Below are 26,260 nucleotides of genomic sequence, written 5' to 3'. Positions count from 1 at the left end.
TAGCTACTGAGCATAATACAGCAGACTTCAAAGTCTGCATTGCAATCCGTGCATTTTGAACCCCACCTTGTGCCCCCACCCTTCTCAACAATCCTATCTTTTCCAGAAGCACAGTTTTTCCTAATGGCTTTCTCAAATAAAATTTTCTCAGTTTTTTTACCGGGTTGGAATTGGGTGAGAATCAGGCATCAGCAGCTGACAGTTGTAATCATCACTGGTGATGTTTTGTTCCCCCTCCCCCACCTTTCCCTCCCATCCAGTGCCCAATAGTTGCATGAAGTATGTCATGTGATACACACAAAAGTCATTAAGTTTGTGTATGTTACCAGAGACCACGTCAGTATGTCTTCTTTCTGTGTGTGTGTGTGTGTGTGGTGTGTGTGTGTGTGTGTGTGTGTGTGTGTGTGTGCGTGTGCGTGTGTGTGTGGGGGGGGGGGGGGGGGCAGGGCGGAATATGCTTGTAGTGTCACCAGTCCCAGTGGAAAGAAACCAACTTACTGTATTTCTCTGTATCCTTGCAGCACTGTGTGTGCTCTTCTGTTCACTATAAGAGCTACAGTTGCTATTCCTTTGGAAGTTGTGTACTGATTGCAGTCAGTTCCCAATTCTCAGTACATGGGGCAACATATGTGTCTCATCTAACACAATTCTGTACTTTTCTATGAGGTCTGTGAAGCTGTCCTCTGCAACCTAGGTTAGTCCAAATGCCAATATTTAATGTGTAATTCTTCTAATGCTGCACATACATGCTTATCAATATAGTAACTGCCACAATTTAAAAGGCTGTCATAAATTCATGGAACTCTGACACCAAGATTGTCTTATACCTCGTGTAGTATCTCTCTTACCTTCTTAAGTGAATACCCCCCTGCGGGTTCGGGGGTAAGAATAGGCCTGCAGTATTCCTGCCTGTCGTAAGAGGCGACTAAGAGGAGTCTCAACTGTTTCGGCCTTTAATGTGATGGTCCCCTGAGGGGTTTGACCACTCTATTTCCAAATTTTTCCGTTAGTGCGTACCATTTGGGGAAGGACACCTTACGTGGTGCATCTTAAATCCATCTTGCCCTAAGATCTGGCACACCTGATATTTTCATGGACTTGGACTTACATCGAGCTTCCGGCCACGTCCGCTGCAGTGTGTTCTGGATAGCATCCCTTCCCTCCATTGTGCACTTCCATCTTTGCCCTCGTGATGTACATGGATATTTCGACACCCGACATCCAGCACGGTAGCCAGTCCGTTGTGGTGGGGTCGTCATGTACCCTCTTGGTGGTAGCCCCCTGACTACACAGGGATCGCACTGCTGATGCCTGAGCTGCTACCTCCCCACGTATGCCGAGGAGTAGATGCCTATCCCTTTGGGTCATCGGGACTCCTGGCAAAGGCCATCCTGCCAGGTGGTCTTTGCTGCGGCTGGGTGGCGCCCGTGGGGAGAGCCCCTGGTCAGAGTGGGTGGCATCAGGGCGGATGACCCGCAATGAAGCGTGGTACATCATCTCTCGCTGGTGGGCCTCCACCAGCAGTCTCTAAGTGATCGAGGTCTAACCTCAATGGAAAGAAATTTGATCAGAGATTATTTCCCTCCCTGGCCACTCCATGGGAGGAACGTTTGTCCAAAGAAGGCAGTGGAGATTATTCACCCCGGTACCTCGTGTGTACGCGAGTAGATGGGGAATCATTTATGTCGACCAAGCCCCAGTTTTTGTGGACCATTTAGAGGACAGGTTCGGGGAGGTGGAGGGCTTGTCCAAGGGTCAGTTCTCATCAAAACAGTATCCTCTGCCCAGTCACGGAGGTTGCTCACTTGCGACAGGTTGGGGGATGTTTCCGTCACCATCACTCCCCATAAGAGTTTAAACATGGTCCAGGGTATTATATTCCACAGGGATCTTCTTCTGCAGTCCGACGATGAACTACGCGCCAATCTAGAACGACGAGTTGTTCACTTCGTCCGGCGCGTCCATCGGGGTCCGAGTACGAGGGATAATCAGGTAGCCACCGGTGCCTTCATCTTGGCCTTCGAAGGTGATGTTTTACCTGAAAAGGTCAAGGTGATGGTTTACCGCTGTGATGTGAAGCCATATATCCCTCCTCCAATGCGGTGTTTTAAATGCTGGAAGTTCGGGCACATGTCATCTCGCTGTACTTCCGGCATCACATGTCGAGATTGTGGACGTCCTTCGCATCCCAATACTCCATGTGCTCCGCCTCCCTTCTGTGTTAACTGCGGAGAACACCATTACCCCTGCTCGCCGGACTGTAGGATATTCCAGAAGGAACGAAAGATAATGGAATATAAGACCCTGGACCGCCTGGCCTACACCGAGGGTAAACGGAAGTATGAGCGGCTCCATCCTGTGGCAATGATGTCGACCTATGCCACTGCTGCAACAACGGTTCTCCCATCGTCACTTATCATTGGCTCTAAGATCTGTCAGAATCCACCAGCCCCCTTGGTTGTGGGGGGCACTTCGCTCCCTGTTGCTCCTGCTCCATCTTCTTCAGGAGCAACACCCCCCCAACCATCGGGGACATCAGTTCCCCCTTCCCAGCCAGAGAAGAGTAAGACTTCTTCGGCTACTCTCGCCAGTTCTTCGCAAGTTCTGACCAGTGGAAAAGCGGACACCCGCAAGTGGCTGAAACAACCACCAGTCCCTGGTCGTAGGGCCTCACAGTCGTCGTCCGTCCCTGAGACTGACCCAGTGAAGCCCTCCAAGCCTGAACCACCGAAGGCACAGCGAGAGAAACAGAAGAAGAAGAAAGTCACCATGGCTAACGAAATTGCGGTGACACCCATCCCACTGCTTCCTACAAGCACTGTATCTGAGGACGAGGTGGAGATTCTGGCGTCCGCTGAGGACCTCGATCTCGCCGGTCCCTCAGACGCCATGGAAAGCACTAGCACAGGTGCTCATTCCGAGGCAGCAGGTGACCCAGCAGTGTAATCTGCCTTCCCAGTCACGTCACGCCTTTCTCATACTTGGACAATACCATCCTCCAGTGGAACTGCAGCGGTTTCTTCCACCATCTAGCTGAGCTCCGCCAACTTATCAGCCTTCACCCTTTCTTCTGCATTGCACTTCAGGAAACTTGGTTTCCAGCAATGCGAACCCCCGCCCTCCGTGGCTATCGGGGTTATTATAAGAACCGGGCAGCTTATGAAAGGGTGTCTGGTGGCATCTGCATATATGTCCTTAACTCTCTTCACAGCGAGTCTGTCCCTCTACATACAGCTTTAGAGGCTGTCGCTGTTTGGGTGTGGACGCCACAGGCTGTTACCGTCTGCAGTCTTTACCTGCCACTGGATGGTGATGTCGCGCAGCATGTCCTGGCTGCGCTGATAGCCCAATTGCCGTCACCTTTCTTGTTACTGGGCGACTTTAAGGCCCATAACCCTCTGTGGGGTGGGTCAGTGGCAACAGATCGAGGCGCCACCATTGAGCATTTATTGGCGCAACTCGATCCCTCGATTTTAAATGATGGTGCCTCCACACACTTCAGTGTGGCGCATGGCACATACTCCGCCATTGACCTATCGATCTGTAGCCCTAGCCTCTTACCGTGTGTCCATTGGAGTGTGCATGACGACCTGTGTGGTAGTGACCATTTTCCAATCTTTCTGTCACTGCCACGGCGTCACTCTTCTGGGCGCCCCAGCAGATGGGCTGACTGGGACTTGTTCTCCTCCATTGCCGCTATTGAGCCTCTCTCTAGTGACGACATTGATGCAGTGGTTCACTCAGTCACCACCAGCATCGTTACTGCCGCAGAATCTGCCATTCCCAGTTCCTCTGGGTCCCCTCGGCGGCGGACTGTGCCTTGGTGGTCGCCTGAGATCGCTGAGGCGATTAAAGATCGGCGACGGGCGCTACAGCATCACAAGTGACATCCCTGCATTGAACACCTCATCACCTTCAAACGGTTGCGTGCGCAGGCCCGCCGCCTTATCCGGCAAAGCAAGCAGGAGTGCTGGGAGCGGTATGTGTCCACCATTGGCCTCCATGTCTCTCCATCGCAGGTCTGGGCCAAGATCCGATGCCTCTATGGCTATCGGACCCCTGTCAGCGTCCCTGCGCTCTCACTGAATGGAGCAGTTCGTACAGACTCCGATGAAATTGCCAACAGCTTGGCAGAGCATTTTGCCTTTAGTTCCGCTTCTTCCAATCACCCACTGGCCTTCCGCTCCATTAAAGAGTGGATGGAACGTCGGAGCCTTTCTTTTCGCACCCACCATTCTGAATCCTACAATGCTCCATTCAGTGAGTGGGAATTTCACAGCGCCCTTGCCGCTTGCAATGATACCGCTCCTGGGCCAGCTCGCATTCACTGTCAGATGCTGAAACACCTTTCAGTGGACCGCAAGCGACGCCTCCTCGACCTTTACAACCGTCTCTGGGTCGAGGGTGAGTTTCCGTCGCAATGGCGGGAAAGCATTGTCATCCCCGTTTTGAAACCGGGCAAGAGCCCTTTGGAGGTGGACAGCTACCGCCCCATTAGCCTCACCAACGTTCTTTCCAAGCTTCTCGAACAGATGGTGAACCGGCGCTTGCATTGGGTACTGGAGTCTCGGGGCCTTCTGGCTCCGTCTCAGGGTGGATTCCGTAAAGGCTGCTCCGCCACCGACAATCTGGTGAGTCTGGAGTCGGCCATCCGTACTGCCTTTGCCCACCGTCAGCACCTGGTCGCTGTCTTTTTCGACACGCGGAAGGCGTACGATACGACATGGCGTCATCACATACTTTCTACGCTTCATGGATGGGGTCTTCGGGGCCCTCTGCCGCTCTTTATCCGAAATTTTCTGTCGTATCGTACCTTCCGCGTGCAAGTCGCGGCCTCTCATAGTTCCTCCCGAGTCCAGGAGAACGGGGTACCACAGGGATCTGTCCTCAGTGTCTGCCTGTTTTTAATCGCAATAAACAGGCTCGCTGCAGTGGTGGGAAATTCTGTCTCTGCTTCCCTGTATGCTGACGACTTCTGCCTTTACTACAGCTCTACTGGCATTGCAGCTGTTGAACGTCAGGGCGCTATCCGCAAGGCGCAGTCTTGGGCTGTAGCGCATGGTTTTCAGTTTTCAGCTGCCAAGACCTGCGTTATGCATTTCTGCCGGCGCCGAACGGTCCATCCTGAGCCGCGGCTTTATCTTGCCGACGAACTCCTTGCTGTGGTGGAGACCCACAGGTTTATGGGTGTAGTTTTTGATGCCCGGCTGACTTGGCTGCCTCATATTCGGCAGCTTAAACAGGCGTGTTGGTGGCATCTAAATGCTCTGAGATGCTTGAGCCACACCCGCTGGGGCGCCGACCGATCTACCCTGTTACGGCTCTACCAGGCGTTAATCCAGTCCCGTCTGGATTATGGGAGCCTGGCTTATGGCTCAGCATCCCCATCTGTGTTGCAGGTGCTGGACCCAATCCTCCACAGCGGGATACGCCTTGCCACTGGTGCTTTCCGTACCAGCCCTGTGGACAGCATACTAGTGGAGGCAGGTGTCCCTCCACTGCGGTTACGGCGCCAACGTTTGCTGGCCGCTTATGCTGCCCATGTTTTCAGCTTGCCCGGGCATCCTAACTATCAGCTACTATTCCCAGAGTCGCACGTCCATCTTCCAGAACGTCGACCCTGGGCTGGCAGTACGATCGCGGTCCGTGTCCGAGAGCTTCTCTCCGGACTTGGGGCCTTACTTCTTCCGCCTCCTTTCAGAGCACCTCTGCGTACACCCCCATGGTGTGTGCCTCGCCCTCGCCTTCAGCTGGAATTGGCACAGGGCCCGAAGGACTCAGTCTCTCCGGAGGCCTTCCGCCACCGCTTTCTTTCCCTCCTTGCAATGTATCAGGGCTCTGTCATTGCGTACACTGACGGCTCGATGGTTGCTGGTCGTGCCGGTTATGCGCTTACTCTAGGGGACCATTCCGAACAACGTTCATTGCCGGCTGGCTGCAGCGTTTACACTGCTGAGCTGGTTGCCATCTTTCGTGCCCTAGAGTATATCCGCTCCTGCTCAGGTGAGTCCTTCGTGATCTGTAGCGATTCCCTGAGCAGTTTACGAGCTCTCGACCCGTGTTTCCCTCGTTCTCGTCTGGTGATGGCTATCCAGGAGTCCCTGCATACTCTTGCCCGTTGCGGCCGCTCTGTGGTCTTTGTGTGGACCCCCGGTCATGTCGGTATCCCGGGCAATGAATATGTTGACCGCCTGGCGAAAGAGGCCATCAGTAAACCATCTATGGACATTGGCCTCTCAGAGACTGATTTGCGAGCAGTCCTCCGCCGAAAAGTTTTTGCCCTTTGGGACGCTGAATGGCGCGATCAGATCACGCCCAATAAACTCCGTGCCATTAAGGAGACAACGACTGCGTGGCGGTCATCCATGCGAGCCAACCGCAGGGACTCAGTCGTCCTTTGTCGGCTCAGCATTGGCCACTCTTGGCTGACACACAGTTACTTACTGCGTCGGGAGGACCCTCCTCTGTGTCGCTGCGGGGTGGCTTTGACAGTGGCCCACATTTTGTTGGCCTGCCCCCTTTTAGCTATGGTCAGGCAGACATTTGCGCTGCCTGATATGCTCCCTGCCCTTTTAACTGATGACCCTGCTATGGCTGGCTTAGTTTTACGTTTTATTCGGGCAGGGGGTTTTTATCATTTAATATGAGTGTTTATGTTTTATTTTATTGTTTTGTGTTGATTCTGGCCTTTGGACTACGGTTTTAAACTGAGTTTTTAATGTGTTCTCGGTGGTTGGCTTTTCCTTTTTTTTTTCTATGGTCGGCCAACCTCCGCCACACTCCGCGTGCTTTTAATTTGTTATGTCTGTTCTTTGTCTGAGTTTTTCTTGTCCTGTGTTGTCTGTTGTCTCTATTATCCATTTTTTACTCTGTGTGGTAGTTTTTAAGTTTTGGAACAAGGGACCGATGACCGTTGCAGTCTGGTCCCTTTAATCCCACAAACCAACCATCTTAAGTGAATAAAAAATATCTTAAATGTTTTGTAAGCCAGTGTCCTAGTTATTTTACATAATCCCACCCCACAGAAAAGAATGAACTCTGTGAGCTGATAATCCTATAATTGTTGAACATATTTGTGTTTTCATTTCTTAGAGAGTGGTAATGCAGTGTCTCTTCGCATACTTAATACCTAACTCCAGATGGTCCTTGGTGGAAATGATTGTAACTCAGTGTATCTTCATGTTTAAAGCTGCTGTCTTGTGGGCCAAATTATGAAATCTATGAGCACTGAGAATTGAGTCAGGCTTGCATTATACAAAGTACCAAATTTACATTTCATTAGTTTTTGTGCACTTGATCACATCCTTCATTGAACTGTCAGAAATGGCAGCTTTCACTTAGTTAATACCAGGCAGAAGTCCTATCTGCATTTGGATCAGACCTCCTAGACTCTTATGCAAGAAAGGTGTGCAGTATTCTGCTGTATCCATTTTCAATAGCCTACCACAAGAATTTTTAAAAAATCTTACCAGTAATCCTCACATCTTCAAGTCTAAACTGAAGAATTTGCTCGAGACACTCCATCTTGTCTGTTGGGGAGTCCCTCAAAAAAAAAAAAAATGTCAGTCATCACCAGTGCATTTTTCTAACTGATAATACCATAAGTAGAAGTACTGTCCTTGGTAGTTTCTATCATGATAGAAAACTGCCAAGGACAGTACTTCTACTTATGGCATGTATCGGTTAGAAAAATGCACCGATGATGACTGGTATCAGTCGAAATCGATTTGCAACAAGATAAATAAATTATATTTCAGTGACTGGTTGCTGCATTCTTCATAACCCCTAAATCTGTCAGTGAATGTCAACTGGTTTGGTGGTTTTCACATTCAGAAAATGAATTACAGATCTAATCTCAAAAATGGCACGATTATCAACCAACTTCACCATTCTAAACGAATACTGTACAGCATAAACAACAGACAAAGAACTGAAGATGGTGTCAATCCATTCCCTTGACTCAAAGCCACTACCATCCATACACTGAACTGCAGTTGTAGCTCTGCCATGGAAAGAATTACAAATGTAATGTACTTTCTGAATGTATCGCACATGCATTTTTGTATGTGAAATACCAATGGCACTTTGCTGTGATACTCTGTGGCTTCAGTGACAGTCATGGCATTTCAGTGTCAACTGGTTGCACAATTACATGTAAACCACATTGCGACACAGAATCTCTGCTGTGCTACTGCTTGGCTCTTGTTAATATGCAACTTATTCCATGAAAATACCTCACCAATAACTTCCTATGAGATGCACTGTAAGATGCACTGCATTGTCTATTTCAATTCACTGATGATATCTACAACATCTGGTATATGAGACATTGGAGTAAACCTCAAACATTTACTCAGTGCTGAAATGATTTCTCGATCAATGGCCTTATTTAACAAGTTGATGGCAGTGTGTCATTCCTTGCTAAGTAGTGTCACAATTTACACCCGTATGAAACACTCTAATATACTTGTTTGGTTTGCTGTTGTATTTCTGAGATTAGGTCTTTGGTGGGCTGCCATATCAATTCATTGCCAACAACAAGTGAGAGAGATCCATATAAAGATAGTGATAATATAAATTACACAGATCAAGACCCGTTTCATACCACATCTACTCTATTCTTTCTTTAACAGCTGATAGAATAGTCTTCAGGTAAATTGTATTTGAGAATATTTTACATGGTGCATGATCATGGCATACTTAGGTTAGTACTGGCTTATCTACACAAAATGCCCAATCATCAAAGTTTTGAAAACTAAGCTTCCTATGTGCCTGAAATGAGAAATTTACAGTCAGTATGTAGTAACATTTCTGAGTCACAAAAATGAGACTTGGGTTTTCAATGCAAAAACCATTCACAAAAGGAGGGTTGCTGAGTGAGCAGTGAAGAGATGTGTGATGTGAATTACCAAGAGAGACAAGAGAAAATTAAATGGTTCAGGGAATGTGCTGGAGTGTAATCCATCATTGTGACTGCCTGAAATTGAAATTGCCATATGAATGAATAGTCTATAAACCAGTGAAGTATATTGTCAGATTCCAAGAAATCTGACTGTGCAGCAACATAATGGTAGGTGGGTGGTTGATGTAGATGACACAGCAGGAACATGTATGTATATAACTGAAGACTGTAATTCATGGACAAGTATGGAGTTGGCTATTATGCAGCAGTGGGACCAAGTTGACGACAATAATCAGCTAGTTATCTTTATTATGAATGCTTTTTCAAAGAAACTTTAGGGTATTGTGCTACTAAAGAGTAATAAAAAGAAAGTTGAGACAATAATTAAGTCTCTGATTTGTAAGGAGTAATAGGTTTATGACCAGAGACCAAGTTAGTTTTGTAGAATATTTATTTCCAGACACATCTTTTCAGAGACTTTGTTAAATATTCAGTGGTGGGGTATCTACACCAGGAAGTAGAAAGAGGCGATTATGCTAAGTAGAGGCTAATAATATTGTTATCTGTTTTTTAGTAGTTTTCAAAAAAGACATTTGCATTAAAGTTGTTGATGTTACTGACATTTTTACAGCTTGGTTTTAGGAATATATCTTCTCTTTACCAGGCAATATATTCATTCTTGGACAACATTGTGCAGGCCGATAAATATAGCTATGGCCTGTGGATGTCTTCTGTAACTTAAAAAGTGCATATCTGACCATCCAGATTTCTCATGATTTACTTAAATCACTTAAAATGAATGAATGTCTGAATGGTTCCACTGAAAGGGCACAGCCAGTTTCCTCCCCACGTTCAAACTTGTACTCCGTCTCTAATGACCCCATGATCAACAGAACACTGAACCCCAAACTTTTTAATCTTCCTAAATAAACGGAAACATTATAGCACACTGTTACCCTTGCAGATTAAATGATGACAACAAAAAACTGTGCAGCTTGTAACCTCAGAAGACAAAAACAAGGTGTTAAATTATGATGGTGATTTTGTTAATATGACAGTTGCATAGGTAAATTTTATTTTAAATGACTGGTTGTTGGTTTTTTCCCCATTTGCTGAATCTTATAGCAGCTCAATAGTACATTTTCCATGAGTGTAGTGTTTCTGCACTCTGATGATTATTTGAATTTTTTCTGTTTTTTCATTGTTTAGGTTTAGAAACACAGTTAATAATTTCCCAGAATGTATTTCAGCCAATATATGGTGTTTTTCAGGCCACAACAACTTGCCACTCTATGGAAAAGGTAAGAACTGGGCTCGAGGTGACATTGAAAGACTGTTCCGCAAGCTTATTCTGGAAGAATTCCTAAGGGAGGATATGATTGTAACTCGTGATGATATAGCAGTTGCCTATGTGAAACTGGGCAGAAAAGCTAATGACTTAATGACAGGAGAAGTGAAGGTAATTAAATTTCTGTCATTGGTAATTGTACATTTGTTGTGAAAAATTCAGTAAGTAAAGAAAAAATTATCGCTTTAGTTGACTCAGGTATGTGCCAGAAGCTGCTTGCCAAGCTTGAGTAATCTGATGAGTTCTTAAAAAAATTATTTTTTATTTGTTTGTTACACAGCTTTATTTTAGTAATTTTCTCAGTAGTTCTGATATTAGGTATATGAGTGCCAGAAAACACTGCAAGAAACCTTGCATTGACCCTCTGACCAATTTTAAAATTAGGTCAATTTGCTATTGCTGCCTTGGATAAGGTAATTTTTTCTTCAATGCTTTATGTGACTTACGGTTACACGTGGAATTTAAACCTGTTGAAATAATGGGAGCATGAAACAAGATAATGTATCTGTAATAGCTTTGTACCTTTAAACTCTTAAGGGAGAGCATCTATATAGCATATGTTCCAGATTGAGATATGAAGGGTGCTATTGAGTTTCTTAGAGTGAATATTTGAATCCTTTTGTTCTTGGTTCCTGACAAAACTCTACCATCTGGTGAGCAAGATGTATGAGACAGGTGAAATACCCTCAGACTTCAAGAAGAATATAATAATTCCAATCCCAAAGAAAGCAGGTATTGACAGATGTGAAAATTACCGAACTATCAGTTTAATAAGTCACAGCTGCAAAATACTAATGCGAATTCTTTACAGACGAATGGAAAAACTGCTAGAAGCCGACCTCGGGGAAGATCAGTTTGGATTCCGTAGAAATGTTGGAACACATGAGGCAATACTAACCTTACGACTTATCTTAGAAGAATGATTAAGGAAAGGCAAACCTACATTTCTAGCTTTTGTAGACTTAGAGAAAGCTTTTGACAATGTTTACTGGAATACTCTCTTTCAAATTCTAAAGGAAGCAGGGGTAAAATACAGGGAGCGAAAGGCTATTTACAATTTGTACAGAAACCAGATGGCAGTTATAAGAGTCGAGGGGCATGAAAGGGAAGCAGTGGTTGGGAAGGGAGTAAGACAGGGTTGTAGCCTATCCCCGATGTTATTCAATCTATATATTGAGCAAGCAGTGAAGGAAACAAAAGAAAAATTTGTAGTGGGAATTAAAATCCATGGAGAAGAAATAAAAACTTTGAGATTTGCCGATGACATTGTAATTCTGTCAGAGGCAGCAAAGGACTTGTAGGAGCAATTGAACGGAATGGATAATGTCTTGAAAGGAAGATGTAAGATGAACATCAACAAAACCAAAATGAGGATAATGGAATGTAGTCAAATTAAGTCGGGTGATGCTGAAGGAATTAAATTAGGAAATGAGACACTTAAAGTAGTAAAGGAGTTTTGCTATTTGGGGAGCAAAATAACTGATGATGGTCGAAGTAGAGAGGATATAAAATGTAGACTGGCAATGGCAAGGAAAGCGTATCTGAAGAAGAGAAATTAGTTAACATCGAGTGAAGATTTAAGTGTCAGGAAGTCGTTTCTGAAAGTATTTGTATGGAGTGTAGCTTGTATGGAAGTGAAACATGGACGATAAATAGTTTGGACAAGAAGAGAATAGAAGCTTTTGAAATGTGGTGCTACAGAAGAATGCTGAAGATTAGATGGGTAGATCACATAACTAATGAGGAGGTATTGAATAGGATTGAGGGGAAAAGAAGTTTGTGGCACAACTTGACTAGAAGAAGGGATCAGTTGGTAGGGCATATTCTGAGACATCAAGGGATCACCAATTTAGTATTGGGAGGGCAGCGTGGAGGGTAAAAATCATAGAGGGAGACCAAGAGATGAATACGCGAAACAGATTCAGAAGGATGTAAGTTGGAGTAGGTACTGGGAGATAAAGAAGCTTGCACAGGATAGAGTAGCATGGAGAGCTGCATCAAACCAGTCTCAGGACTGAAGACCACAACGGCAACAACAAAATTGTTCTTGGTGAAATTTTTACAGTTGAGTGAGCAGTGATCACTGGCTGATTGCTTACTTTCTATCATAAAATGAGCATTTTTTGTTAATGTGGGAAAGAGTACATTAATCTTGCTGTTTTCACCCTGCTGTTTGCAACCACAGTGAAAAAGGTAGCACAAAGAGTTAGCATGTTGGAGCAGCTGGACGCTAGTATTGGGAAGTGGACCATAAGAGGTCAAAGTTGTCATACCACTCAACTCCAGCCTTATCTCTTGGATCTACAGACACTGTGAACTATGAAGCTCATCCAGGACACGATCCATTTCAAGTTCCCCAACTTGACAGAAGGATAAGGGGTTAGGCAGAGACAAATTTCACTGCTGGAAAGGCCCCCCATGTTACAGTGAAATATTACTGGGGTCAGTCCACAAGTGGAGGACTTGAAATTTCTGGAGTAGGAAGACTCCTGTGCTTGTGTGTGAAAGTAATGCATTTTAAACTTACTGTTTTTTTTGTCATCATCTCTTTGATGGATTTGGTGCAGCTGCCTCAACTTCCTCTCCTGTTTCAATCTTTTCATTTGAGTATCACTTCCACTCAGTAGTGTTAATTTGTTGGATATATGCCAACGTTTGCCGTCCCATACAGTTTTTGCAGTCTGCAGCTTCTGCTGTAATCATGGAAGTTATTTCCTGGTGTCTTAACATATCTCCAATGATCCTATCCCTTCTTCTGTTCAGTGTTTTTCGTGTGCTCCTTTTCTCCCTTATTCTCTGGAGAACCACCTCATTTCTTATCTTTCCAGTCCACTTGATTCTGCATCCTTCTATAACACCAAATCTCAAAACCTTTGATTTTCTTCTTTTCCGGTTTACTCTCAATCCATAATTCACTTCCATATACTGTTGTGCATACGTTCTCAAAAAATTTCTTCTTCATCTTAGACCTATTTTTAATACTGTTAGACTTCTTTTTCCAAGGAATGCCCTCTTTGTCTGTAATCTCCTGCTTATTAATATACTCCTCATTTCATCAGAAATGCATTAGTTTTTCTTCTCTGCATTTACAACATGAGTCCCAATTTTCAAAAGTTTATTGCTAATCTCATTTGTACAGTGATATTTATACTCAACAAGCCCCATTATGGTGTGTGTGGTAGAGGGTACCTATGGTAATGTTATAATTTCCGTTTTCTCTGCTGCATTGAGAAATGGTGCATGGAAAGAATGACTGTCAGTAAACTTCTGTATGAGCTGTAATTGCTCAGATTTTTTCATTTTGGCCACTTAGTGAGATTTATGTGGGCGGAAGTAACACGTTGCCCGACTCTTCTTCTAAAGGTATGCCCTCAGAATCTCAACAGTAACCTTCTCCTTGATACACAATGGCTCTCATGTAGAGAGCATCTCTGTAACACACTAAATGATCCATTGATGAAATGTCACTTCTTGTTGGATCTCCTTTATCTTATCTGTCAATCCTACATGGTAAGAGTCCCAGACTGATGAAAAGTATATTATGTGATGTATTCACAAATTGCAAATATGATTGTACAGCGACTATATGATTTACTAGTAACATATCAGAATTTGTGCCGGACTTGGACTCGAACCTGGATTTCTAGCTTCATGGGAGTGCTCACCTTAACTGCCTTGGCCACCCAAGCATGCCTCCAGGAACAACTCAAACTTCCATATGTCTTAGTATCTGTATACATTAGTGCTCGCATACAAATTGTATGATTCCTGCACAGGGAGTGACATTGTTTTGCTTGTCAGATTGTCATGCTTTGGCATGAAATACAGTAGGGCAGTGTCTATATTATATAGTGTCTGTATAGTTCTGTGCAATGTTCCTTTGGGCATGCATGCATACATCAAACTATACAGACACTGTAAAATATACACTCTCCCCAGTTGATGAAAAATACTCCAGAAATGGCCAAACAAGTGTTTTGTAGTGCTGCTTGTGGGAAGGTATAGGGACGTGGTGGGGGCAGGGTAGGGCTGCAAGGTGTAGTCAGGAGGTTTGAGGGAGGTGGGGAGGTTTGAGGGAATGGGAGGGGAAGGGGAGAGGAGGAGGAGGAGGGAAAGACTTGTGGGGGTATTGGTGGAATAGAATGCTCTGTAGCACTGGAGTGGGACTAGGGAAGGGGGTAGGTGAAGGAAGGACATGGACTAGCGAAACGTGAGGCCAGTGTTGGTTACAGGATGTAGGCTTGGCTAGTACTTGGATGGGTCATCGTCAGAGTCTGTTGAACCTTGTTGGCAAGTGGGGTGCACTCAGCCCTTTTGAGGACAGTTGAGTAGCTACTTGATTGAAAAGTAGTGGCTGTGGTCACAAAAACTGATAGGGGCTGGGAGTGCAGTGTGCTGACCAAAGCCCCTCCATATCAGTATCCAACGATGCCTATCGGCTGAGGATGACACGGCGGCCGTCTGTACCATTGAGCCTTCAGAGGCCTGTTCAGATGGAGTTTTGTTTAGTATATATTGTAGGGAGAGTTCCCACCTGTGCAATTCAGAGAAGCTAGTGTTTGTAGGAAGGATTCAGATGGCATAGGCTTTGAAAGCAGCCATTGAAATGTTGTTGTGGGCAGTGTGTTCAGCAGCTGGGTGGCCCAGCTGTCTCTTGGCAATAGTTTCAGCGATCATTCGTGGGGACAGACAACTTGTTGGCTGTCGTGCCCACATAGAAAGCAGCACAGTGGTTGCAGCTTAGTTTGAGATCACATTACTGCTTTCAAAAGTAGCCCTGCCTTTGATGGAATAGTTGATGCCTGTGGCCAAACTGGAGTAGTTGGTTGTGGGAGGATATATGGGACAGGTCTTGGATCTAGGTGTATTACAGGGCTATAAGCCATGGGGCAAGGGGTTGGGAATGGGTGGAGTAGGTTCAGTAGGTTGTGGAATATCACCCCTTTTGCAGTGGCGTTACACTGCCCACTGAACCTATGCAGGCCCTTGTCCGTACCTACTCCACCTCTGTAGCCAAACATACTGCCCGCGACAACATGCTTCATTTCAGTGACTGCTTTACAGCCTACACCAACTAGATCCTTCCTGCCAACATTAGTTTTTCTGAATTGCGCAGGTGGGAATGCTCCGTGCAGTATATCCTAAATTCCTGTAACCTGGTCTGGCCTCAATCTTCGCTAGTCCCTGTCCTTCATCCACCTAGCCCCTTCCCTACACCTACTTCAGCACTACACAGTCTCCTACTCCACCGATACATCCACTAGTACTTTCCCCCCTCTTACTTTTCTGCCCACCCCCCCCCCCCCTGCCCCCTCCATGCACCTAGCATCCTTACCCTGTTCCCACCATGTCACTGCATGCACCCACAAGCAACGCTACACCTTCCCCCACTACCCACAGGCTGCTTCTCCCATCAGATGCTGCTGCTGTGTGCAGTCCAGTCCAGGGAGACCATTCCGGCAAAAGCACTTGCTATTGGTTGGAGGCCCATGAGCCTGTTCCTGATTTATATGAAGATGAAAGCCATAGCTGCTTCCTCCTTGTGGCACATTTCTTCATGGCTTCCAGTGGTGCTTCTTGGTTCAGATACCTAATCCATATAAATGTTCTTGTTCTTACATAGAGAGCAATACCTGTCTCATGAACCTCAAGAAACTTTTGTTTCAGAGTAGAGCACAGAGACTTTACAGTGTATTTTTGTTTGTACACTCTATTTCCATGAAAAGCAACAAATTCTTCTTCAAATGTCAAAACTTCATTTGTCCAACGTGGCATTGGAGAGTAGAGACCACACAAGATATAATTGATATCCAGTCTGCATTAGGCTGTCTTACATCACTTTTTCCTTCTGGAAAACTTAATGATTCATCAATGTTTTGGCACTTAAATGCAGTTTAGCCCGAGATGGTCTCCACCACATCCAGAAGAACATTCGAGACTACAGAGTCATCGCACACTGATACCACATCTGTTAATACATTTTCTTTGAAGTTCACAGCTTTGGGGTTGTATCATACTGGCAATTCATCTGCAACAGTTACACAGAGCTCACTGGTAATTAAACTTAAGAATGCAGAATCTGAGTGGATGTCACACTGAGAAGACTCTGCATTTAAGTCTTCAGTAACTGGTCTTTTCCCAGAGAAAGAAATATCACTTGCACTATCTGTCAATATAAGGAGATGCACTCTGTTCCTTACTTCAAATGATGTAAGGTTGTTGTCAAATATATCTAATCCTTGTACCCTCACAAAAAAAGATAAATAAATAAATTCCCAAGCAATCTTGATTTAATCTGGAAGTTTATATGTAGCTGACATTCACACTTTCTAAAAGAGCAAAGAGAGATTTTATTGACGCAATGAAACCTTTATGGAAAGGCAAGAATGTGTCACCAACTTGCATTCCTGAACAAATGTTTAAGAATCTCTTTAGAGTCTTCTCCTGAATTAAGAGATTCATTCCATGACCACTACGCAGAGGTGAGCATTCATCTTGGACATCAGAGATGTCATTAATAAGTTCAATAAAAATTTCTTTCAGTGTCTTTGTGAAGAACATACTTAAAAACCTGAGCCATCCATTTAAGCATTCTGCTATCATTACATTCTGCTTTGCTCATCCAGTCACATTTAAGTGTGCTTCAGTAATGTGGTATGTTACTGTTAGGTCACTTTTTTTATGTTTAAAAAGTTCCCATATAATTGTGTTAGTTATCTTGTACCTATTAGGTAGCTTACTTCCTCTATCAATGAAATGGTTCCTCAAGGAGAAAACCCATACATTCCTGGTTTTGTCTGCTTGATTTATCTGTATTGAAACACAATTTCTTCCAAACGTTTATATTTTTACCACCTATATCATAGCTACAGCATATATTCCCATTTCCTAAACTGCCTTGATGGGGCTCTGAAGCAAACTGCTAATCATAACTGTGATGAAATCATAATAAACTGGTTGCTACCACTGTCCACACAACCCATGAATCTTGCATATTTGAATATTTCAATGTGGACCACCTCGTATATCCTCTGATGAAGTGTAACATATGCAGCCACCAACATTCATTTCATCGAATGTCAAAACTGATAATCTCTCTTGGGTAGTGAAAGTGTTTCACTTAGTCTTCAATACGTAGGATATCTTCGAGAATATCTGGTCTACATTTAAATTCCTTCATCCGTTTCTGAAGTGTTACCGTGCAAGGCAAAGGCACTTTTCACTTTTGCAAATAAGCATATGCTTTTGGCAATAGAGCTCTTAAAGTCAATGAATGGGCAATGTCCTTTGAATTCCATTTTTCCCTTTTGTTTTCTTTCAACAGGTACCATATCTGCCCTAGTGGAAAACACTTTGACAACACATTGCTTACACTTTTGTGTAATTTATTTTTTCTTTCATGTCAGATGACATTTTTGTCCCCTTTTAATGAAAGAACACAGAAAGAGCATTTGTTTTACTAAGGCTACATCACATGTTTAGTGCTGCTTCTTTCTGTGCATTAAGTTCTTTTAAAGAAAATTCATTTTTGGTCTTCAATTCCTTAATTTCTAAATTAAATCCTGTTGTTCTCAACTGCCAGAACTCTAAAGACTGAATTTACTCTTATTATTCCTGGAATTCTTTACTAAGCACTATACAACTACATTAGTTTCTCATTATTGATCAAATAAATAATATACAAAAGCAATAAAATATCAGTGACATAAATTAGTACAAAAGCTTATTTTGACAAAATTTAAAAATAGAATTTCAAGAAATTGATAGGATTCAGACTCACAACCTTGAGCATATGAAGTAAGAATCTTACCAGTTGTGCTAAACAACCACTTTGAGGAACACTCTTGTTGTTAAGGTTACAAAAATGGTTCAAATGGCTCTGAGCACTATGGGACTCAACTGCTGTGGTCATAAGTCCCCTAGAACTTAGAACTACTTAAACCTAACTAACCTAAGGACAGCACACAACACCCAGCCATCACGAGGCAGAGAAAATCCCTGACCCCGCCGGGAATCGAACCCGGGAACCCGGGCGTGGGAAGCGAGAACGCTACCGCACGACCACGAGATGCGGGCTGTTAAGGTTACAAAGCGTCACTCAAAATGTGCAGGTAAAACACTTCAGTCACATGTTGCACAATGTTCTTGGATTGAAATAGTTAACACGTCTAGAGAATATGAAAAACGTAATGGCTATTTCCATGATAAATGAAACTATAACATCCAGGAGCAAAAGATAGTAGACCTGAGAAACATAATTTATTTATATCCTACACAATGTAGTAAGACACTCATTATCATAGAGTAATTCAGTACCTCGTGAAAACAGCATTAAATTTATGTGAATCAATTTATTTTAAGGTAATTTTCGAGTTACCATTATTTTATGTACTGCACAAACAACAAAGTACAGAAACATCTCAAGGCTAACAACACCTCCACTGACAAATTTAAGAAAAGTGGCATGTATCAGTTAACGTGCAGTTCATGCCCATCTTTTTTCATAGAGCAAAAAAAATGTCTCTGAGCCTTAAAAAGTGATAATACACATTCCATTTATGCAAATCATCTCATAGAGTAAAACAACAATTTAAATAGTATTGAGACCAATATTAAAGTTCTCAGAGAAAATAAAAGTCTCTATCAAAAACTCACAATAGAGGAGAACCATCACATATAAAAAGCAATAATACAAGGAAGAAAAATTTGAACTAATATACAACACCATGCAACAAAACTATCTTTGTAACATCTGAACAATTGCAGATGCAGCCACCTAGTTCCGAATCTGAATATACACATTGATGTCATGGCCTTTGCTGTACTGTGGATCGTGGGATTACAGCAGAAAAGTTTTCTGTAAAGTGCTACAATCACGTTTATTGATGAGAAAAATTTGTAATATACTGCAGCAATGTTGCTCTTTATTCAACTGGAATAAGGAAAATGATGGTGAAATATTATTAAAAGGAAAGTTGCCACTCACCATATAGCAGAGATGCTGAACTGCATATAGGCACAACAAAAAGACACTCACAAATAAACTTTCGGCCAGTAAGGCTTTTGTCAAAAATAGACAACAAGCTTGTGCCCCCCCCACACACATACACATGGAAATGCAACTCACTCACACATGACTGCAGTCTCTGGCATCTGAAGCCACTTTTGATGAAGGCTTTACTGGCTGAAAGCTTATTTGTGACTGTCTTATCGTTGTGCCTAAGTGTGACTCACCATCTCCGCTATATGGTGAGAGGCAACTTTCCTTTTCATAATACTGTTATATTTCCAGCCTGGATTTTCCATTGTTTGCAGATGGTGGTGGATTTGACAATAACAAGCATGACTGCATGAGTCTAGTTAACACACACACACACACACACACACACACACACACAAATCCATCCATCCCCCCCCCCCCCCCGCATCCCCCCCTCCCCTCTTATGCTACAGAAGCTTGCACCTAACATTCAAAATTAGTGTGGCACTGGACAAACCTAGTGAGTGGTGACAGGAACCTATCATCTCTTGATGAGTGTGGCACTGTACGGAGGTGAAAAGCGTGTCAATAATGGTGTATATAAGTGTTCGTTTTGAACTAGACTCGTGCAGTTATTCTTCTTATTGTCAAATCCACCATCATTTGCCTTATTCCAGAGGAATAAAGGGCACAATTGCTGCAATTTATTACAAATTATTCACATCAATAAAAGCGATTGTAGTACTTTACAGAAAACTTTTCTGCTGCACTTCCACAATCAACAGTACAGCAAAGGCCGTGGTGTCAATGTGTATATTTTTAAGTCAGTTGACGAACAAGGTTTGTGCACCATCTGATACCTGCCCCTGCCAGATTAGGAACTGGGTGGCTGCATTCGCAGTTGTTAACATTCACAACAGGGCAAGATTAAATATTTGTGGTTTCCTGCATATCATCCTGTTTACCTTTTTGAAATAATCTCTCAAAATTGATTTATGAATTTAAAAATACTGTTAAATAATGTTCTCTATCGATCGCTGTCCATCTTTTGCCACCTTCATTATTGGTGTGCAACACCTACCTCTACACCTACACTCTGCAAACCGCCATGAAGTGCCTGGCAGAGGACACGTCCCTTTGTACCAGTTATTAGGGTTTCTTCTTGTTCATTCACATATGGAGCATGGGAAGAACGATTGCTTGAATGGATGCATCTGTGCGTGCAGTAATTATTCCAATCTTATTCTCATGATCCCTATGTGAGCAATACATAGGGAGTTGTAGTATATCCCTAGAGTAGTCATTTAAAGTCGGTTCTTGAAACTTTGTTAATAGACTTTCTCAGAATAGTTTATTCTGTCTTCAAGAGTCAGCCAGTTCAGTTTGTTCAGTATCTCTGCAACATTCTCCCGTGGGTTGAACAAGCCTATCAGCATTTGTGCTGCCCTTCCCTGTGTACATCCAATATCCCCTATTAGTCCTATCTGATATGGGTTCCACGCACGTGATAGTTACCATTGTGTCACATTTATTACCTGCAATGGGGGGGGGGGGGGGGGGGAACAACAACAACAACCAGCACCTAACTGATACTTAGAGTGTTCAGTACATAAACATTCATCACTGGAGGTGCATTATTCTTGCACAACTTTGTCATTCTGTCAGCTAACATGCTGTGACCCAGTTGTCAGTGTGTTTGATAAGAAGCAGCCCTTCATTTTCACCACAACATTCCACTCACCCTCATGAAGTTTATAATTGAGTAGGTGCCTGCTGTTACTGTGGGACTTTCATTTTTTTTTCTGTTCTGTTGTTGCATTAATCACTTGACTAGTGGTGTAAATGCTACCAGCTTTTTTGTGGCTTTCCTTTCCTCTGGTTTTCCTTTTCAGTTTCAGAAGTTTATTAATTTGTTATATTCTTAGCTAGAATGCTCTTCATTAAACATGCCGGCCGGAGTGGCCGTGCGGTTCTAGGCGCTACAGTCTGGAACTGAGCGACCGCTACGGTCGAAGGTTCGAATCCTGCCTCGGGCATGGATGTGTGTGATGTCCTTAGGTTAGTTAGGTTTAATTAGTTCTAAGTTCTAGGTGACTGATGACCTCAGAAGTTAAGTCATATAGTGCTCAGAGCCATTAAACATACTTGCTTTGGCTCACATGGTATACTTATGACAGTAATCCTGGCTTGTGTAAAAGTAAACTGACATACTTTGAATAATACATTACTTTTTCAGTTGACAATGGCTATGAAAGGATCAAGTGCAGCCAAAGATACAACTGCCTCTACTGCAGTTACTGATTCTCCAGCTGCTAAAGAACTTAAGCTGTTGGAAGAGAGATGTTACAGCGATCTTATGGATATGTGTAATGCAATTGCTGACTCTCTGGGTGTTAGCAGTGCATCTATTATGAATGTACAGGTAAGAAAATAGTTAGTTTCCTTAACTGACCACAAGATATTTCTATTACAGTATTTGTGCAAATACAAGCTGCACTTCATCTCCTAAATTTTGTCTTGAAAAATCATGATGTGGCCTATAATTGAGATTTTTCGTGTCAGATTATAAATAGTCAATCTCAGAGTGACATGTACACATATATTTTGGGTTGAAATTAATACCATTCCAAGTTACTGCAGCTACTTTTGTAATCCATCAAAGATGCAAAGTAGCAGAAAAACTTATACCTTGTTTGCAAATACAGTAGCTATTCTTGAGAAAAAGAAAATTGCGTTTGTTTCAGTAAACTGTGTCAGCTTGTTTGTACTTACCCAAACTGAGCACTATAGCTTTTTACCATCTTAGCATTACCAGCATCTGATTCTTCATCTTCACTGTATGATAGAGAATGCTGTCCAGAGTTACTGTCACAAAGGTCATCTTCAGCTCCGCTAAGATTACTGGAAATTCCTGTTTTTTGAAACTTTCAATGACATGTTCTTCCCATGTTGACCACCAAGCAGCCAAAATCCAATGACACACTTCTGGCACAGACACACATTTGCAAATGGCCTCCTGGTATCGAAGTTGCTTTCTTCATAATGTTTTCTATAGACTTGTCTCACACTTGCTTTGAATGGACGATTGATACACACCTCCATGGGCTGCAGCGTATGTGTCATGCCACAAGGAATAATTGCTAGATCACAGTTTCCATCTTTCAGTTTTTGTTTCACTCGATCATCAATGTGCCTTAAAAACTATCCAACCGAAGCACTTATTTTTAGTGATGAAGAGCTCCTGGCCATTTATTGCATGCTGCAGACATCCAGTGTAGGGCAAGTTCCTCTGTCATCCACCCACTGTCACGAGCTCTTACAATAATACAAGCTGAAAAGCTTTCTCCCTTGGAGAGGGTTCTCTAATTAAAAACCATACAGTGGCAGTTTTCATACATCAGCCATAATGCTCAACATCACTATGCACCACTGCTTTTCAGCACACATGTATGTATTTGCACATTATATTACCCTACATTATTTATTATAGTGCTGTTCAGCATATCGGAATAGACTGACATTTGTCTACATTCTGTATTTTAGAATGTAAATAAATATGTTGTGTCGATGTTGGATCATTTCTAAATTGGTAGAGAGCAGCAATCAGTTGTCATTTTTGTTCTAGCTTCATTAAAACAGACTGAGTAGTCTTTAATGAACTGTAACAGAAGCCTGAACAACAGGTGTAGACATACTAGGACATGTATAACAACTCTGAAATACTGCATTGATGATGGCTAATTACTAGCCAAAATCAGGATCTGCTTTAATAAAGCTAGAACACATCACAGTTGCGTAACACATTCCACTTTTCTAATGGAAGATGATTTGATGAAATTGGATCGCATAACACTGAAAAGACGTCAAACTGTTTTCCTAAGCTTTAGGCAGTTTTTGCGTAGTTGTAGTTCTGCGACGAACAGATAGATTATTTCGTTACATTCATCACTGAACCCACCCATATGAAACATTAAACTCCATTGCCAAAATTTTTCTTTTATGTGCTGTTTTGCAGTCTTCGATTTGATTTATTCAAATTGTAATGACGTATCGACATTTCCTGTTTTAAACTACAAAATCAAGCAAATCTCTTTCGACATCTGGATATTTGTACTTTTTACCCTCGAAATGACTCACTGACTTTTTGAACTCTTTAACAGTTTCTCTTCATTTATACACCACAGAGTAATGCTTTTTTTCATCAACATGAAATCTGTGTCCGACTTCTCACTTCCCATACCGAGGGGGGTAGTGGCATGGTTAGCACACTGGACTCGCATTTGGGAGGACGACAGTTCAAACTCATGTCCGGCCATCCTGATTTAGGCTTTCTGTGATTTCCCTAAATCACTTAAGGCAAATGCCGGGTTGGTTCCTTCAAAACGGCACAGCCACTTTTCTTCTCCATCTTTTCCTAATCTGAGCTTATGATCCGTTTCTAATGACTTCCTTGCCAGCAAGATTTTAATCACTAATCTCGTCCTCCTCCTCCCAATTCCCATGTTCTTTTGCATAGCTGGTAACTTGAAGTTTAAATTTCACTGTGTTACTAGTGCGCTCCTTCCCTGTTGTTAATGAGAAACTAAATGATAAACTTTTCTCTTGCCCTCATTTTGAACTTGTTTACCACTGTGTCATCAGACCACCTAATATGCAAAACTAACCTGTTGGTGATGAGTCATCCTTTGTTATGAGATAGTTGAAGAAAGGGAGTGGAAGAAGATAGTTTTTTCCTGCTTGAACTTCATACTGTAACCTCTCCTGCTGGTGATGAGTCACACTTAGTTATGAGGGAGTTGAGAAAGGGCAGGGGGAGAGATGCAGCTCAAAGTCCTGTCTAAATGAACTTTCGTGTAAATTTAGGAGTGCAGTCTATATTCTAGATTTACTTTTTACTATAATCTCTTGTCAAAAGTATAGGTTGGACCTATATGTGCATGTGTACTATATTTGCGCAAATATGGTACTTGTTATGCAGATACACGTCTTTGTCATGGACTCTCTGAAACAAGACATTAATAGATAATTCCTTTTATTAACAGTTATGTGACGCAATTAAATGATTTAATATTTTGTACAAGGTGCTTGTTGGCTCTCCCGTTCGTAGTGGTGGTGTGAGTTAGCAGTCTGAATAGATTTATTTTATTTTATCTTACAAAAACTTATTATATTTCTTTTGAAAATTTGACATTGATGGTTTCTGTTTGTCATCATATAGGCTATTCAAGCAATGTCACAACTGATGCCTGAAACAGAAGAAGAAATGTTGCAAATATCCCATGTAACAAAAGCTAACTTTGAGAAGTATGGGAAAGCACTCCTTCAGATTACTCAGCAACATGCCGCTGAAAAATTGGGTATGTACTTCGAGTATTACTGATTCTACATGAGTTGTGGAACATGCCTTACATGTGAGTTTTCGATGGCCATCGGTAGCTAGCGGTCGAATGTCTGTCATCTTGCGGCAGCCTGGTTGTACAACAAATTTTTAAATGAAAGATGCAACACACATATTTTTTTTCCTGGTACCTCAGTCCACAGACATCACTGGATGCAGATATGAAGGGGCATGTGGTTGGTACACCATTCTTCCAGTTTACGAGACCGATGTTGTAATGATACAAGGGCCAAATTCAGTAGTGATGTAGTACCTTTGAATCAGGTAATAACTTGTTTAACAGTAGGTTAGATAACTACAAAAGTATACTAGTTGAGTGTACTATTTGGTTGGTAAAATGTGTGTCTATGCAGTGGTTACGGAGTTTCATCTCAATGTCTCAGGTTTGTAATTTTCCCCATCTCCTAATTTCCTAGTTAGTATGTTATTCAGATAATCGTATTATCTATATCAGAAAAAGATTAGCACAACAAAAGAATAATGTTAAATCTGGGAAACAAAGAAGCTTAAAAGTTCAAATAACAAAAGTAGTTTCAGGTAAGTGAAAACTTTACTTACCGATAATTTCTCTGTTTAATGATTTTTCATAGAAAGTAAACTGATTGCTGGAAAGAGGGAATTAGAGTTTTGAAATGAACTGTGTTTTTTTAATATAAACAATAATTTATGCTCAATATTTTTATGGTCACTTGGCATGTAACCTGGTAAATTAAAGATTCCTCTCAAAAGAAAATGTTTCCTGAAAAATTAACTTGACCGTTTGAGTCTTGATGGCTTAAATAAATTACAGAATGATAAGTTTAATGATATGATACCTCATAAGCATTTCAGTGTTTCCTGTAGATATGATATGGTAACCACCATTATAGTATAGGAAATAAAGGGAAAAAATATCTAATGAATATGATGGTAACAAATTGAGTAATTCCATCTTTTTGTGTTCAAGTAACAAACTGTAATTACTGATAAGCAAATCATTTATCATAAAAACATGACAAATGATTTATTAATCAAAATGGAACAAAGTAATCTTACAATTATTGAAGTTGTTGGATGATAATCATGAAGAGCAGCAAAAAGGCTCACATCATTAACAACTGACTGGCACACTTAACAGAACATTCTAACTTTTGGGTGGTAGAAATATATAACTGCATTAGACATACAGGTGTTGAGGCTGCACATATATCGGGCCTTGTATTGTTGCAGCTGACACTTGCTCTCTTGATGGAACTTTGGGCTTTGTTACTTCTACAGTGATCAGGAATTTAAGACTCTATTTTTTTACCCCCCCATCCCATGAACCATGGACCTTGCCGTTGGTGGGGAGGCTTGCGTGCCTCAGCGATACAGATAGCCGTACCGTAGGTGCAACCACAACGGAGGGATATCTGTTGAGAGGCCAGACAAATGCGTGGTTCCTGAAGAGGGGCAGCAGCCTTTTCAGTAGTTGCAGGGGCAACAGTCTGGATGATTGACTGATCTGGCCTTGTAACACTAACCAAAACGGCCTGGCTGTGCTGGTACTGCGAACAGTTGAAAGCAAGGGGAAACTACAGCCGTAATTTTTCCCGAGGGCATGCAACTCTACTGTATGGTTAAATGATGATGACGTCCTCTTGGGTAAAATAT

The 26,260-nt window shown here is 42.5% G+C and overlaps 1 protein-coding gene across 1 annotated transcript in view; it reads left to right on the top strand.

Moving 5' to 3' along the window:
- The window catches only part of LOC126198947 (Bloom syndrome protein homolog), a 217,495-nt gene that overhangs the window by 180,624 nt on the left and 10,611 nt on the right, over nucleotides 1–26,260 (top strand). Inside the window, exons 20-22 of the mRNA XM_049935592.1 lie at nucleotides 10,174–10,361; nucleotides 21,467–21,652; nucleotides 24,449–24,587. Coding sequence (XP_049791549.1) covers nucleotides 10,174–10,361; nucleotides 21,467–21,652; nucleotides 24,449–24,587 — 513 coding nt within the window. The remainder of the gene's footprint in view (nucleotides 1–10,173; nucleotides 10,362–21,466; nucleotides 21,653–24,448; nucleotides 24,588–26,260) is intronic.

This window comes from Schistocerca nitens, chromosome 8 (genome assembly GCF_023898315.1).
Source record: "Schistocerca nitens isolate TAMUIC-IGC-003100 chromosome 8, iqSchNite1.1, whole genome shotgun sequence".
NCBI lineage: Eukaryota > Metazoa > Arthropoda > Insecta > Orthoptera > Acrididae > Schistocerca > Schistocerca nitens.
Note: the sequence above shows the minus strand (reverse complement) of the source record. Positions and strands in the feature narration are given on the sequence as shown.